Source organism: Ciconia boyciana, chromosome 2 (genome assembly GCF_034638445.1).
Source record: "Ciconia boyciana chromosome 2, ASM3463844v1, whole genome shotgun sequence".
Lineage (NCBI taxonomy): Eukaryota > Metazoa > Chordata > Aves > Ciconiiformes > Ciconiidae > Ciconia > Ciconia boyciana.
The window spans coordinates 123080197-123096741 of NC_132935.1; the positions used below are offsets into that span (position 1 = coordinate 123080197).

Below are 16545 nucleotides of genomic sequence, written 5' to 3' on the forward strand. Positions count from 1 at the left end.
CAAAGAGTGGTGGTGAATGGAGTTTACTCCAGTTGGCAGCCAGTCAGAAGTGGTGTCCCCGAGGGCTCAGTTTTGGGGCCAGTTCTTTTTAATATCTTTATCAATGGTCTGGACAAAGGGATCGAGTACACCCTCAGTAAGTTTGCAGACGACACCAAGTTGGGTGGGAGTGTTGATCTGCTTGAGGGTAGGAAGGCTCTGCAGAGGGATCTGGACAGGCTGGATCAATGGGCCGAGGTCAATTGTATGAGATTTAAGGCTAAGTGCCAGGTCCTGCACTTGGGCCACAGCAACCCCATGCAACGCTGCAGGCTTGGGGAAGAGTGGCTGGAAAGCTGCCTGGTAGAAAAGGACCTGGGGGTGTTGGTCAACAGCCAGCTGAATATGAGCCAGCAGTGTGCCCAGGTGGCCAAGAAGGCCAACAGCATCCTGGCTTGTATCAGGAATAGTGTGGCCAGCAGGACTAGGGAAGTGATTGTCCCCCTGCACTCGGCACTGGTGAGGCCGCACCTCGAATACTGTGTTCAGTTTTGGGTCCCTCACTACAAGAGAGACATTGAGGTGCTGGGGCGTGCCCAGAGCAGGGCAACGAAGCTGGTGAAGGGTCTGGAGCACAAGTCCTGTGAGGAGTGTCTGAGGGAACTGGGGTTGTTTAGCCTGGAGAAAAGGAGGCTGAGGGGAGACCTTATCGCTCTCTGCAACTACCTGAAAGGAGGTTGTAGCGAGGTGGGTTGTTGGTCTCTTCTCCCAGGTAACAAGTGATAGGACAAGAGGAAATGGCCTCAAGTTGCTCCAGGGGAGATTTAGACTGGATATTAGGAAATTTTACCTCACTGAAAGAGTTATCAAGCATTGGAACAGGCTGCCCAGGGAAGTGGTTGAGTCGCCATCCCTGGAGGTATTTAAAAGATGTTTGGATGAGGTGCTTAGGGACATGGTGTAGTGGTGGTCTTGGTAGTGTTAGGTTTACGGTTGGACTTGATGATCTTAAAGGTCTTTTCCAACCTATACGATTCTGTGATTCTGTGAAATTTGTTACTGCAAAGTAATGAAAAGCGAGAAGCATAGGCATGCTTCATAAAACTCTTTGTGGCTATTCAAAAGTGAAACAAGTTTATTTTAACTTCTTGCTTTTCTTTCTCTTCAAAATCTGTACTAATTAACATCAAAAAGAGTAGAAATTTTTTAATGGTTTACAGACATATGAATTCCCTCCAAGGAACCAACATTTTTATTTGAAATTTTCCAATTTAGTTTTATTTTTCATGCTGATGGTATGCTTCCTACCTCCCATGCAGCAAGAGTCCATTGTGGATCTGCCAAAACAATCTTCAGATTATCTTCTGAATCAGAGCTTGTTTTGAGGGATCTGGGGTTATCCTTTGTTCCTAGCAGCAAATTGCTCAAGACCTGAGGAGCAAGCAAAAAGATACTATGACTGCAATCACTGTGCTGTTCACTCCTTGCCATGTATAACAACATCATGTGTTGATTTAACTCCATCTTTGGGATGGGGGCAGATGTTAGCTTCCTGATGTGTAAAACCAATGTGTAGAGCCAATCCAAGAAAATGACCATTTGTTTGATACTTGCATTTTCTCTCACATGATTCACATAACTTGACTGGGACTTATAACATCTACTGGCATAGTTCTCAGTCATTGAAATGCAAAAAGCTTTGCAGGATGTGGCCTGATAGCAGAGCCACAGAGCTGTTCTTCCTTTGGCAATGGGAAATTTGAGTCATTGTGTGAAATATTCATAAAAAAAAAAAAACTGGATTTTTTTTTTTTTTTCCTGTTGGTTACTCAGATCTTTGAAAATCATTCTATACTTATTTGCTTCTGCTTTCTTCAGCAAAAGATGGTGCCACAAAATCACACTAAGGAAGGGGACCTGAAGTTTTGTCATGTCGTCATAACTTCGTGCCATTTTAGATGAGAGGAATGTTCTATAATTATTTTATATTTAGAATTTGGTAAGAGGTCAGCTATAGGATTTGTGGCCCATTTTTTAATAATATGTGTTAATATAATAGTACACAGCATTACCTCACCAGATCAAACCATTTACTTTAATTAGGAGGCAACCTCTGGTGACCCCTGGTGATACTGAGAGGAGAAATTGCATGTTTTTTAATGTACTTTGTGTTGATTTGGGTCATCTTAAAAAGTTGTCAGTGATGAGAGGAGGAGATCCTTCCTGTGGCACTAATTGTATTTTCATATACAAATTATGGTAATGACCGAAGAGCTGCGTTTTTCTTATCTCTGTCTCTGCATTTTATAGCAGTGTGGAATTAATAGCTGAAATTTAAGCCTTATGCTGAGGGCTACTGATCTGAATTTTGATACTATGTTTTAGAGCAGTAAGGGAGGAACAGCTGTGCCGTCGCCTTAGCTGATGGTTCTTTCTGTCTTGACATCCTTAAATATTGGCCCATCCTGGAAATCAGGTGCCCCCAGAAATAAGGGTTTTTCTGATGTCTACTTCTGTTTAATTCATATTTAATGTGTATCATTCTAATGAGACCTCTTCTAAACTGTGGTCTTGGGACCAGTAAAATGTATTAGCACTTAGTCTAGAAAGAGTTTTTAATAGTACAGACAGAAATAAAATACAGCTGCTAAGCTTAAAACTCTGATTTCAGGCAGAAGAAATGCAGAGTTTACTTGGATAACTTAATAACTATGAAAATAGTGGATAGAGAATACTTGCTTAATTACCAAGGTGTGCCAGATTGTACGATCTTTATGTATAATCCTATCTGGTGGTAGGAGTAACATTTTAAAATCTTCCTTTGTTGACTTTTAAAAAAAAATATTTATCACAGATGAATTGGCATAGAAGATGCTAGAGTATTTTTGTTACTAAAGTAAAACTGTGCATGGAAGCAGAGAAGACATAGCAGTTCGTTTATATTAATAGAATGATGAGATGAATGGAAGAAATCTGTAGTCTGTCTCTTGTAAGTTGAAGCCTATTTTCTGCTTCAGAAGGTATCCTGGGATGGCCTGGGCCCAAGTCGCACTCCACAGAGCAACTGAAAAATGGTGCCCTCAGCTCCTTATCATCTGCTAGTGCTAACATTACATGGGCAATAGTACCATCTGCAGCCCAGGATGGACAGGCACTACAACCAAATACAGAGGTAAGCACGCTAGGTCTCTACAAACCATTTCTGTTGTATTTGAGACTTGACATTGGTTAGATGCAAACCATGTGTGATGGTGGATGCTTTTATTAATTACTTATTGTACTTTTTTCTTTATAGTATCCTCTTGGTTGAAATTAGTTGTGAAAATGCTAAGTTTCATGCAAAAGTGCACTCTTAAAAACTAGAAAAATACGTTGACAATATTGCTGTGTGCTTTTGCTTCTCTGAGGTACTTTGGACAGCGGACTATGACGAGTGTACAGTCTTTTCTAGTCGTAAAAGCAATTAACAGACTGTCAGTACACATTTCTATCTTCTGGTGACAGAAAAAGCTGTTTATTTTTTATGTTGGTTTGATATAGACAGGAGACACTAGGACCACAACATTTGCTTGCTACTTGTTCCTCCATGCTGCTGTTTGCTCTTGGGTGTCTCTTGAGTATAGCTGACTATTCTTTTGAGTTGAAAAACTATATTGTTTTCTGACCCCTTTTCCTGTTAAGTGGTTATGGGCAGAACTTGTCCACATCATCCTGCACCCGCCTGTTGATTTGTGCTTTTGTGGCATTTACTTGGTAAAGGGCAGTTCTGAAGCATCGACTCTTTGAGGAGGCTCACAGCTGCGTATCAGGCATCTCATGCACTGAAAGTCTCCCACCATGCCAAACTTCTCCAGCTTCTACTGGCTGCTTCGGTTACAAGTGCTGCCCACCAGGAAAACACTTCACTCTGAGACCCCAGAGATTGTAGGGCACCTGGAGCACGTGAGACCTGGAGAACTGGGAAGAAGTTTTTGAGGAGCTGAAGAAACCCTTTTCTACTAGTGAATGCTCTTTGGCAATTGGAATGGCTTAAATTAAATTATATCACCTTTAACAAAATGTGTAATGGCTGGGGACATCAATAAAGCTGTTTGTTTTTTCCAGTTCTTTCGTAGTATCTTGAATTGAATATAGTTCAAAAAATCCAAGGATAAGCCAGATTTTTTTTTTTTTTAATATTACATGTTACTTTGGTCCTCTTCCAGATCTGTTCTTAGAAAGTAATTTCAATTTCTGTTACTCCTAGTGTCCATTAATCACAATGTTTAAATTACCTGTAATTGCTTTTTATTAGGAAGTTGTGTAATTTCCTTTTCAGATAAAACAACTGCAGTTCTTATAGTGTGTTTTTAAGACAAGAGGCTATTTAAGAGTATTGTTTTGGGAGTTACTACTTTACTCACTGATACACTGCAATTTGTTTCATTAGTTCTTTTTGGATATTTTTATTCTTCACCACCTGGTAAAGCCAAATGGGATGTGGAAGCATGGGCTTTGCAGCAAGAACATAAAGAGCAGCAGCTGATTTAACTCATCTCGGGGTATCATTTTGCAGTTGAGTTGAGCCATTTATGACTTGTTTTAAATGACAGGTTTTTTTAAAGTCCAACCTCCTCCCCTTCACTTGCTGATGAGAGATATTGAGTTGCGCATGTGGCTTGAGGTACTGCTTTGCTTGTGGAACTCATGATTTATTGAGAAGGGAGTACCCTTGAAGAGATGGATATAAACAAGGGAGCAGAGCACTGTTTGTAGTACAGAATCCTGTGTGCTTTGTGGGCAATCTTCTTGAAATCAGGAGCCTGCATTTGGACACCCAGGGGCGCCAGCCCTTAAAAAAGAAGAAAAAATGGGGGGGGGGGGGAAGGGAAGGGAATAAGTAAGATTTTTAAGTTATAAAAAGCTCAGCTGAAGATTATGTTTTTGGCAGAAGCAGTAAGTGGAAGTTCATGGATTGGTGGAGCAACAAGAAGCAGCTGGACTCATGCGTGTAATTTTTGTTATGGTAGTACAGTTTATTAAGCAGAAATTTGATTTTTTCCCCGAGAAAGTGGCCTGAATCAGGATTAATTCCTGGAAGCTCTTTCCAAACCTGCATCTTCCCTTCCAGTGAGTCCTTGTGTGCTTCATGTTGTCTGAGATTGATACTGTTGGCTTGCAATTTGAAGTGCTCTTTTAGATGTAGCTGATATATTTTTCAGTTTTGATCATTTTGATCAAGATCTCAGTGACCTATTGGAAGGCTGAAGCACAAAACCTGAATTGTGGAAGAGGTGAACAGTTGCATCTAACATAAGTTGGAGCTTTTGTGTTTTCATATTCATCTTCAGATCAAGCAAGTTGTCATGCCCTGTTACAGAGGCTACACCTCTTGGCTGCTATGGTCAGATCCTTTTCTGGGAGAGGAGGTGAAGTTTTCCTAGAGTGCTGCAGGTTCTGCCCAGCTGTCCAAGCTGAGCGAAGTGTCGAACAGGAAGCTGGAGCTTCTTCTTGTTGTGACTAGAGAAAGGAGCGTGAGAGAACAGGCTTTGAAGAAGAGACGAATCTTTTGAGCAACGTAACTGTTTACCCTGCTAAGGATGCTGTCTGAGCCAGATAGTCACCAAGGAGATGATGTCTGACACCCCCCAAAGTTATCAAACGTGTTTGACTTAACACACTTTAACAATTCTGTGCGCAGGATTTAAGCATATTTTTAAATATATTCTGGCCTGTTGTGTGTCCAAGGCAGGAGCCTAGGTTGGGCACTGAGTAGCCAGTTCATTTTCAAAGGTATAAAAGCACTGACTGTGCTAATTACTTAGTATGTGTAATTATATATAAAAGCAACTGCAAATCATCACACTCCACTTGTCATAGTCCAGATACATTGTTGTTAATAACTGTGGTGGCATCAGCAGAGAATGAGAAAATGCGTCTAGGTCTCATTAACAAATTTTTGATATTGAAGACCCTGATTTCTTTTTTTATTTATCTGGTAACTTCTTTTAGATGTAGAAGAAAAGAGGAATCCACAAGTGTCATTCAAATGAAGCTTATTTCTCTTAATGATTTTCTTTTAAAAAAACCCAAACTAGGCACTGGATGATTCTCATTTCTGTAGAGGTTGGTAGTATATTAATGGGGCTCAACTTTCAAAATATACCTGCCAAAAGAAGTGAACCTTCCTTTTACAGAAGTTAAGAGAAGAGAGTGGTGGTTCCTCTATCAGTGCTATCAAAATTAATTCCAATTTCTTCTTTGAGTGGGCCTAGATTTTTATTTTTAAAAATCTCTACTTTTTATGATATAACCTCTGTCTCTTAGAAGCTATACCCCAAAGGAATGGGAGAGAGTTTTTTGGCTAATGCTCAGCATAATACAGTAGATGTACCAACCAAACAAATTGTGAATTGACCTGTAGTCTAAAATAGAAAAAGCCATTAAATTACTACCCTTGAGGAACAACCGACTCAGCTGCTTATATTGTAGAATGTTATTTGTAAGGAAAAGATAATTTTAGATATGTGGATCAGCAGTGATTTTAAAAAGAAAACAGAGATGTTTGTTATGTTGGGGCGGGGACGGCCACTGCTGAGGAATCTTTCCCATACAGCAGGCTGCCAGTGGCAGCAGTTTCCGGGCAACATGACCAAGTGGCTGAATGTGTTTAGTGATAGCAGTGTTAATTCTCAGCACAGCGTGTAGACACTTTGCAGCAGTGCATTAAGCAACATCATTAATGAACCAATGACTTGTTCTCTGCTGTGGTTTTTTTATATGTTTATGAAGAAGCATGGATCTTTATAATTCTCCTCTGGAATAACAAGGCTCATCTGATGCAATTTGCTTTGAATACTTAAGTATTCTTGAGGGACATAGTAAGTTCTGGAGCTGAGTTTTGATGTCATAGTTAACTAAAGTGAAACCTTTCTTTTTGGTCTGTCACACTGTCAGGATTTCAGGAATGTAGAGTTTCTCCCTGGTGAAATAATGTAGCAGCTAAAGATTCTTCTCTTTAGATAATGTGTTGGTGTTTACTTGCTTTTGCTATTTAGGGTGTTTCTTGCTTCCAAATGCAGGGGTATCATTGGAGATATTACTTAAACTAGTTCAGAAAATACAAGATTTTGTGGCAGAGATTCTTTTCTTGCGTATTCCTTGCCTATTTTAGCATGTCATTTCTTGATGTTGCTGTTTCATCTTCCCAGATGAGTTTTCTTGTAGGGTTGTGATATAGGAACAGCGTGAAGTTAAAGCCTGTTATTGTCACTGAAAGAAGTAACCCCTGACAGTGAAATGCCGGATCAAGCACCTTTGTCTTTTATTTTTCATACTTTTTTTTTTTTGTAAGCCTCCAAGTTTTAGTTAGTTTCCTTTTTTGGATTTTTTTGGTCTGTCCACCTGAAATATCAGGTGGAAGCAGGGATGAGGGCTGAGCTGAACAGAACTATTCTCTGTCTGATGTGAGTTGATGTAAAATACTTTTGTGCATCCTCTAGTGAACCAATTTGGACTTTTTGGCGTAAGCTATGTTATAATTTCAAGGTATTATTTAGGGTTTTTCCCTTAAAGGAGAACAGGACAAATCTGATACGGAATAGGCCAGAGTACGCTTTTCAGAGCTGTGACATGAACTTGGTCTGTGTCCAGTCTGCAGTAAAGGGGACCCTTGCTTCCTTCATTTAAGGGTTTATAATTTTGAAATTCCTTTCAAGAAATACTGAAATTTATTAGCTTTAAAATATTGAGTCTCATAGTAAATTCAGTTGTAATAGACTTGGTGCCTAAGTAGAATAAAGGTGTGAATCACTTCCATGTGTGAGCTACTGTTCCAGTTCAACCAATTGTCATTTTGGGTGTCAGAATTCCCCTTCTGAGCAGACAAAATGTAACTGCAGGCCAAATGCTTCCCCTTGCAGCCAAATACAAATGGGAAACAGCCTGTTCTTACATGGGACCCAAGAGGGAAGGAATAATTTTATTTTCATCTAACAGTTTAGTTAAGAATTATTACAAAAATCATGCTGTAGCAACATCTGCGATTTAGCTCTCTTCATGTGATTTTTATGCCATAAAATGCCATGCCAGCTGATTTTTTCCATCCTGTGGATCTGGTATCTATGCAGTCTCTCTGCTTTCCTGTCCCTAACTTTCCCCTGCTTGTGCGCATGAGAAACAGTACACATGCTCCATATTGAAGTGTCTTTTTAATAGGATTGAAGTTTTAGCTCTGTAGGATTGAGGCTTTAGCTCTGATTATCTAACTGCTAAACCAGGTTTTAATTGTGATAGTGATTGCAAGGGCAGTCAAGTCCAGGTTATTAAAGATATTTTGTTCCCTGAGATGATCTGAACCTTGATGTTTTCAACTGTAAGAAGGAACTGTGCTATTTAGAGGAGGTACTGAATTGTTTAGTTCTTAATTTTAAAAGATGTGGTTTTGTCCAATCTCTTCAGTTGATTGTTGCTTTCAAGCTGAAGTTGTTTTCTATCTGTAGGTTAGTATACACCCTAATATGATGATACTTAATCCTTTACAGAGGGTGTAATAGTCTTTAGAGCTATTACAGAATGCATTAGAGATGCTAAGAAATAATTTTACAAGTGCTCCTGCAATTTAGAAACTAAGCTAGATACAAGAAATTATTTCTAATTCAATATTACCTTTTCTTTATGTATCTGTGTCTCAGCAGACTTGCCCAGACTGTGGATTGTTTCCTAGTGTAAATTGTTCCTAGTGTTTCCTAGTTCCTTTTTGTACTTGACATAAATCTGTGTAATTGATGTTGGGAGATCAGCTTAGCCATGAACATGCAGTGCTAGCCACAAGTGCAGTAATGGAAAGAGAACAGATCAGGGTGGGAAGGTAACAGTTGCAGTATTACAGAGAGTTCTTTTTCACTGTTTAGTACAGACATTACAGAATTTCTGAATGTGCTCTGCTTTTTGCCTTCTGCATGATTAAGTACTTTTTGGGCCAAAGAGCACAGTAAATGGCCTGTAATGACCTGGATAGATAAATTAATCTCTAGGCAAAGATGGTACCAGTTAATCCATTCACTAGCAGACCATCTAAAAAATGAAATCTGAGATAATCAATTGAAGGTATATTTAAGGATAATCAAGGGAAGGTATACTTAAGGATTAAATGTACCATTACACTAAAAGTAGAATTAAATGACCCTAAACCTGCTACAAGAACACTGACAATTACTAAGATCATCTAGCTAATTTTGATTTTATTTTTTTGCTAGCTTTCTGGAATAGTTACTGTGTCAGCAAACAATCTCTAGTAAAACTGTTTATGCAAATAATTAATAAAAATTTAACTCCAGCCAAAGCCATTGCATTTTGTTGAGTCACTTCTACCTCCAAAATGCATGTATTCCAGCTGCTATCTATATAATATATTTGAGAGTAATAGTCTACTTAAAAATATGAAGTTTTAATACAAAATTTGCATCTAATTTGAATAAACATGAGGCTCTGATTCATGTGACATTCTGCAATTACTAGTGAAATTCAGTGAAAACTAATCATTGGAATATAAAGAACTCAGGTTCCCTTGCAGTAAGGCTTAAAAATTGAGTTAAAATGGATCAATTGCTTACTCTGTTCATTATAAAACCTGTGCCCTCTGCAAAATGAACTCTGAAGCCAATGTTAATTTTATTCCAGGATTGTGCGCTAATTGATTTGTTGTGTGCCAATTGATTTGCTTTGTGCTGTCAGAAAAAAATAGGGTTTTCTGCTTGTGGTGATGAATTCTAGTAATTCTTTATTTGAAAAGCCCTGAATATGGAAACAGCTGGGATGAAAGTATTTAATGATAAAACTTTGTCTCAGAGGAGGAGTTGGAAGGAGAACATGAAAGAGGTGGGACTCTTCTACATTATACTGTAGAGAGACTGCACAGTTGTCTGCACAGTCTGAGATGGACCAAGTGATTCATGAGGCTGAGAACAAATCTTAAAGCTTTTCAAGTAGAGAGTTCCACCGGCCTCAAGAAGTTAGCTGTATAAAATATGACAATCTTCTAGGCTCAATTTGTTTCACATATATATTGAAAGGTCTCCTGGTATGATTTATAATGATTTATTTTTCTTTTGAAAGATGTGAGTCTGTCTTTTTTTTTAATTTAATTTTATTTTATTTTGTGTGTGTGTGTCAGCAATGAGAATGTGTATAGTGGATGGGACAAGAAATTCCAGGAAGAGTCAGGATGGTTTAATAAGTGTGTTGCCTTGAGGAAAGATTGTTGATACTGCTTGTATTAACATGTCTTTACCATTTCTCTCCTCTTATAAATATGCTGGGATATGATATTGCATATAAGAAATAGCACTGCAAGAACCGGATTTACATATAGATTAGTATTGCAAGACCAGATGATTGTAAAGGTTAAATTTGTAGTTGTCCATCATTTTGTGCCCTCTTTGTGTATGTGAATGGTATATTATTGACTAGCGTGGTAGCATTTTTCTGCCATAAATTTGCTTAGCTAGCATACAAAGCAACCTAAAAGAGAAGAAAGTTACAGCTGGCTGAACGACTTCAGTTCTGTTACTTCCTAACTTTTCAGTTACTGGGTTTTGCAAGCAGAATCATTATGGAATCACAGAGTACTCCAGGTTGGAAGGGACCTGCGGAGGTCCTGCAACTCAACACTCTGCTCAAAGCAGAGGTAATCAGGTCAGCTTGCTCAGGGTCATGTCCAGTCAAGTCTTGAACACCTCCAACAGTGGAAGTCCCACAACCTCTGCACAAACTGCTGTGGTTTCTCTAGGGATTTTATCAATGGGAGCAAAGGTTCGTTTGAGTATGATGCTTTTCCTTATCAGTGTGCCGTACTGCCTGGTGGGTGACTAAAGTTGCCTGCTGGGTCCCTTACCAAAAAGTGTTTGTCTTTCCTTTTTTTGGGGAAGTATAAGGCAAGGTGCTCCTAGTTCTTCAGCTTTCTCCCGAAGGATGTCATTCTAGAGAGGATCCCTTTTAATACAGGGGGATGTCTAGATAGTATAGCTTTCTGCCATACTTACCTCTATGTTAGTCTCCCTCACCAACCGGTGGTTCAGTGCAGTCTTTTGTCTTTAGCTCCCCAAAAGTTATGAGCATGTGACTTTCAGACCCCTCATGATCTCTGAAGTCCTGCCTGGCCAGTGCTGGGAATCTGTCCTGCTGCACTGTGTAGTTTGTAAGCTTGTAAGTTCTGAGTAACTTCTTTCGGATAGTGTCAGATGCTGTATTTATAGCCCTCTTGCTTCTGAAAAATTTGATTCTCAAAACAAAACTGAGTATCTTTCAGGAAATTGTTCTTCTCTAGTATCTGTATTGCATTAGGAATAGGTTTTGTTAAAATTGTTTATGATGTGATACTGTATTTCTTGTGGTTTTAGTTTAGCATAAAATTTACTGTTATGATTTATGCTAGCCTTCAAGGTTTTTGCTTCGATTTAGGACAAGTCCGTGGGGCTTTTCTCTTTGCGCATTTTTTTGTAGTCTCATGTTGCTGTTCCTTTCTGATGATACCAGTGATGAAAAATATTTATTCCCATTTCTTACTGAATTTATGCAATACTGCAAAGTCGTCTTGTGTTTTAGGATTCAGATTAAACAGTGCTGTACTTCAGTAGCCCTCATTTCATGAAAGATGCTCACAAGATGTGTGGACTGGTGCTGATACTTAATCTTTTCCTGTGGAGTCTGTGCTTGGGAATTAGCTGCTTTTCAGCTGCTTTTCAGTACTGACTACCTTAGGTTTATGAAAATCACAATTTGCAAAAGGAATTGTCTTATGAAGAAGATACGAACATGTAGGGAAAAAGTTGTCCAACAAACATTATTTAGTGCATAACAGGATTACAATGCTGTAGGTAACCCAAATGAGGATCTCTGTTTAAAAGGATGTTAAGTCACTGATTGATTCTTTATCCTTAAACATAATTACTTTCATGGTTAGTTTCTAATACTTTTTCTGAAGGCTTACACAGACTATACTGCAATGTAAACATAGATGCCCTTTGTTTCATGTTACATGCATTTTTTCCTATTCTTTAAACAACAAACCAACCCTTTGTCTTCTTAAATCTCTTATGTTATCTGCTCCTCATCACTACTATATTGTTATGTTTACCCCTAAATATGGTCACAGGTCAGAGTTAAACACATCTGCAGTGCAGGAAAAGGAAGTTTTCTGAGCTTGTTCTTTAAGGATGAAAAGACTTCTGTTCCCAGAGATACTACTGCAAAACTTTAACAAAAAAGCATTAGTAAAGCTCTCAAAATAGTGACTATCTGGATAAAGTGCTTGCCTTCAGATGCCTGGCAGATTGGTTATGTTGGGAAGGAAAAAGATTGCAGGCCTATTTGTCACCTAAGATACAGGTTTCGTGATTATTTTCTTTGCTTGCATCATGTATGTGTCAGCCTGTCTATATTTACGAAGTATTAGTATCACGATGCATTTCTACTTTGCTTGCTTGCTTCACCGTGAAGGAAGGAGCTAGGTATTACTTGGTTCAGTAGATGACTCTGCTATTATGTGTTGTATCCAATTAATCTTGTGCAATAGACAGATTGCTCACATTGCCATATTTTGATCCTTGCACTTGTCCCTAGCTGGAGAGATTTTTCTGAACATCCAGTGTGTTTAGCATATTCAATTAAAAAAACCCAAACAACAAACCACAAAATGTATATAAATGATCCCTACACCAAAAAAAAGAGATGTTTTAATTGTTGATATTCCTAGTTTGAAGAATTTTATTTTCTCTGGAGACATGAATTACCAAACACAAATAACAAATTTGGTAAGAAATTAATTTCTGGACACTTTGTAGACATTCTTTCCTGATGCAAGCTTTTTCCACCAAATATTCTATGGTTTGACCTATCAGTGATGAATGATGTATCCAGGATTACATATAAGCTTTGACCCCACTCTCTCACACCCCAAACTCAGATGCAGCAGTTACTTATTTATCCAGATAGATATGCCTGGATTATTTTTCTTGTTATACATAGTTTAAGGTAAGTCGAAAATCTGCCTATTATGTCGTTTTTCCTTCATCCAGTTGTGTGAAGGAGAAACTAACTGTCTTGCCAGTTGGATCTGTATGTAGATGACAGTAGCAAAGCAAAAAGAAAGTGATATTTTTGCTTGCCATAGCGTTGTTGTGTATAAGTTATAGTGTGCTCACTTTTTAATTGTAAAATCCTTCTCATTTCATTGTCATCCTCTGTTGCTTGCTTTGATATTTTAAAAGTTATCTTAACTTTAATTTTGGTTCATGATTGCTATATCTAAGCTATAATGATTGAAATCTAGGAAAACTGTGACTGGGTTTGTGTGTTTTGGGGTTTGGGGGTGTGTGGGTTCCCCCTTGAGGTGGTAGACTTTTCGCATATTAATACTATGGCAAAAATTTTCCCAGCAGTTAAAGCAAAAGCTATTGACAAAGGCAGTAAAGGAGACAGCTCCTATGGAATATTCAGAGTAAATGAAGAAAATCAGCTGAGCTGAGCTGAGCCACCTATTTTGCTACCTTTAAGAGACCTTTTTCAGGACGAAATTGAGATGTACGGGCTGTAGTAAGTTTTGCTTTTCCAATTCTCCAATTAAGCTCTGCTTTGGTTCTGAGCTTGTTAAGTCTCTTTTAAAAAAAAGAATCAAACCTTGAACACTGGGGAGCCTTAAATCTCTTTGAAAGTCACTGGAACTTTGTTATCCAGGTGCCCACATTACAATGGGTGTATGGGATGTCTGTGTGTTTGAGGTTTTATCTTTGATTTATTCTTTCTTTGCAATAATCAGTCACAGGGCTACCGGGAGCAAAGCATAAATAAGACTACAGTAAGATGGAGGCCAGGGCTCAAGCAATGACCTGAGTTCACTCTATCACTGCTTTTCCAACCCTCTTTTTTTCCTTCCTCTGCTTACATTGTGTAATGGTGTGGTGGTAAATGTTGAGAAGAGTATTTTCTATTTTGTTTTATTGGAACTGTTCTTGAAGAGTAGAAAAGCTTGTATAAAGAGATACAGGAGCTTGTTGGATATATTAAAAAAAAAAAGTGTTGCTACCTTATAGTTAAGCTTAAAGTTGCTAATCTGTAAATGATAATGCATTTGGAACTTAGAGAAGTGCATGGATGGTGATGATGATTTCAGTCTTTACAGTGGGTTTGAAGTAAATGTGTTTGAGTTTTTGTTTGTTTTGTTTCAAGATTTAGGTTGAAGTAAATTGAAATTTTCTATTTCATTTCTGTTCATTTCAGTTTTCTACATGGGAATTACTCCTCCTTTCACAGCTGTATTGGGTTTGCTTGGCAAGGTTTTGGTGGGGGGGGGCTACATGGGAGGCTTCTGTGAGAAGCTGCTAGAAGCTTCCCCCATGTCTGATAGAGCCAATGCCAGCTGGCTCCAGGATGGACGTGCTGCTGGCCAAGGCTGAGCCCATCAGTGATGGTGGTAGCGCCTCTGTGATAAAATATTTAAGAAGGGGAAAAAGTTGCTGCGCAACTGGGCAACTGCAGCTGGAGAGACAAGTGAGAATATGTGAGAGAAACAACTCTGCAGACACCGAGGTCAGTGAAGAAGGAGAGGGAGGAGGTGCTCCAGGCACCGGAGCAGGGATTCCCCTGCAGCCTGTGGTGAAGACCATGGTGAGGCAGGCTGTCCCCCTGCAGCCCGTGGAGGTCCACGGTGGAGCGGATACTCACCTGCAGCCCGTGGAGGACCCCATGCCGGAGCAGGTGGATGCACCCAAAGGAGGCTGGGACTCCATGGGAAGCCTGCACTGGAGCAGGCTCCTGGCAGGACCCATGGGAGGGATCCCACGCTGGATCAGGGGAAGAGTGTGAGGAGTCCTCCCTGTGAGAAGGAAGGAGCGGCAGAGACAATGTGTGATGAACTGACCCCAACCCCCATTCCCCGTGCCCCTGCGCCACTTGGGGGGAGGGGGTAGAGAAATCGGGAGTGAAGTTGATCCCGGAAAGAAGGGAGGGGTGAGGGGAAGGTGTTTTGAAGATTTGGTTTTATTTCTCATTATCCTAATCTGATTTGATTGGTAATAAATTAAACTAAATTTCCCTAGGTCGAGTCTGTTTTGCCCATGACAGTAATTGGTGAGTGATCTCTCCCTGTCTTTATCTCGACCCATGAGCCTTTCATTATGTTTTTCTCTCCCCTGTCCAGTTGAGGAGGGGAGTGATAGAGCGGCTTTGGTGGGCACCTGGCATCCAGCCAGGGTCAACCCTCAGAACAGCATGCTAATATGCTAGTCTGTATATAAAATAGTTTAATAAGTAGAACTTACTGGACAGGCTACATTTGAGATTCAAATCACTGCTAATGAGGGATGGGTGCAGTAAGCTTGTGTGTTTTTTCTATCAGGTGCATGCCGCAGCTGGCAGTAAATGCAATTAAATATTTTGAAGGTGTCCATACTGGAAGAAGACAAGTGATGCATGCAAGCTAGTGCAGTTTTGTCAATTCTGATACAGTGACGAGCTCTGCAAGAACCTAACGGCTCATTATATATTACTACTTTTGCCGTATTTTTACTGTATCTGCTTTTACAAAGAGAGTTCTAACTTTGGTATTGAGACTGGTGAGAATCTTACGGGACCAATTTGTCACATTAGTGTAAATGTGCTAAAGCTCTCTGACCTTACAGAGTTATATTTAATCTTACACCCACAGAAAACCTGTTTGCAAGCTCTCAAGTTACACAAGTGCAAGTGTAAATGATGCTTGCAAACCTGTATCATTAATGAAGGGAATCTGAAAACCAAAATGAGGCCTTTGACTTTTATGTGCACTGTTAGAACTAATTGTAATTAGATGACTCTACAGAAAATATGGTAATCCTTACCTAATCTGAAAATGCTAATTCTGTTTCATGTTGCTTCTGAACAAGCCCTGCAAGTAATTTATTCCATCTTTCTCTCAATGCAGAAATGTTTCATACAGTGTTATTTTTTTAGTATCTTTTGCAATTTTTTTGAATGTAGAAAGACTTAAGGACTACTTCCCTTGGAATATTATTAAATTATGTCTTTTTATCTGATGTTTTAAGTTCCTAAGATTCATCCTCTTGCTCCTGACTACAGTCCTTTTTGTACTACATAAAAACTTTTTCATGCCTTAATGAAAATTCTTAGAATATTTTGGTGTAATTATATGAAGAATTGCCTTATGAGTCCTATACAAGTCCTGAGTGTGTCCCTGTCAGGATACATATGGTCTCTGCTTATTACTGTGATGGAGAAAAGGCTGAGTTATGCAATGCCTTCTCTGCCTCAGTCTTTACTGGTGACATCAGCCTTCAGGAATCCCGGGCCTCTGAGCTCAGAGGGAAAGTCTGGACAAAGAGTTACGCTTGGTGGAAGAGGAACAGGTTAGGCAGCACTTAAGCTGCACATACTTAACTCCATGGGGCCTGATGGGATGCACCTATGAGCATGGAGGGTGTTGGCCAATGTCATTGCAAGGCCACCATCTATTGTCTTTAAAGGGTTATGGTGTTTGTGAGAGTTTAATGAAGACTGGAAGAAAGCAAATGTCACTCCTATCTTCAAGAAGGC

The 16545-nt window shown here is 39.3% G+C and overlaps 1 protein-coding gene across 1 annotated transcript in view; it reads left to right on the forward strand.

Moving 5' to 3' along the window:
* Positions 1-16545, forward strand: part of OSBPL10 (oxysterol binding protein like 10) — a 122940-nt gene that overhangs the window by 77755 nt on the left and 28640 nt on the right. Inside the window, exon 6 of the mRNA XM_072853923.1 lies at positions 2997-3151. Coding sequence (XP_072710024.1) covers positions 2997-3151 — 155 coding nt within the window. The remainder of the gene's footprint in view (positions 1-2996; positions 3152-16545) is intronic.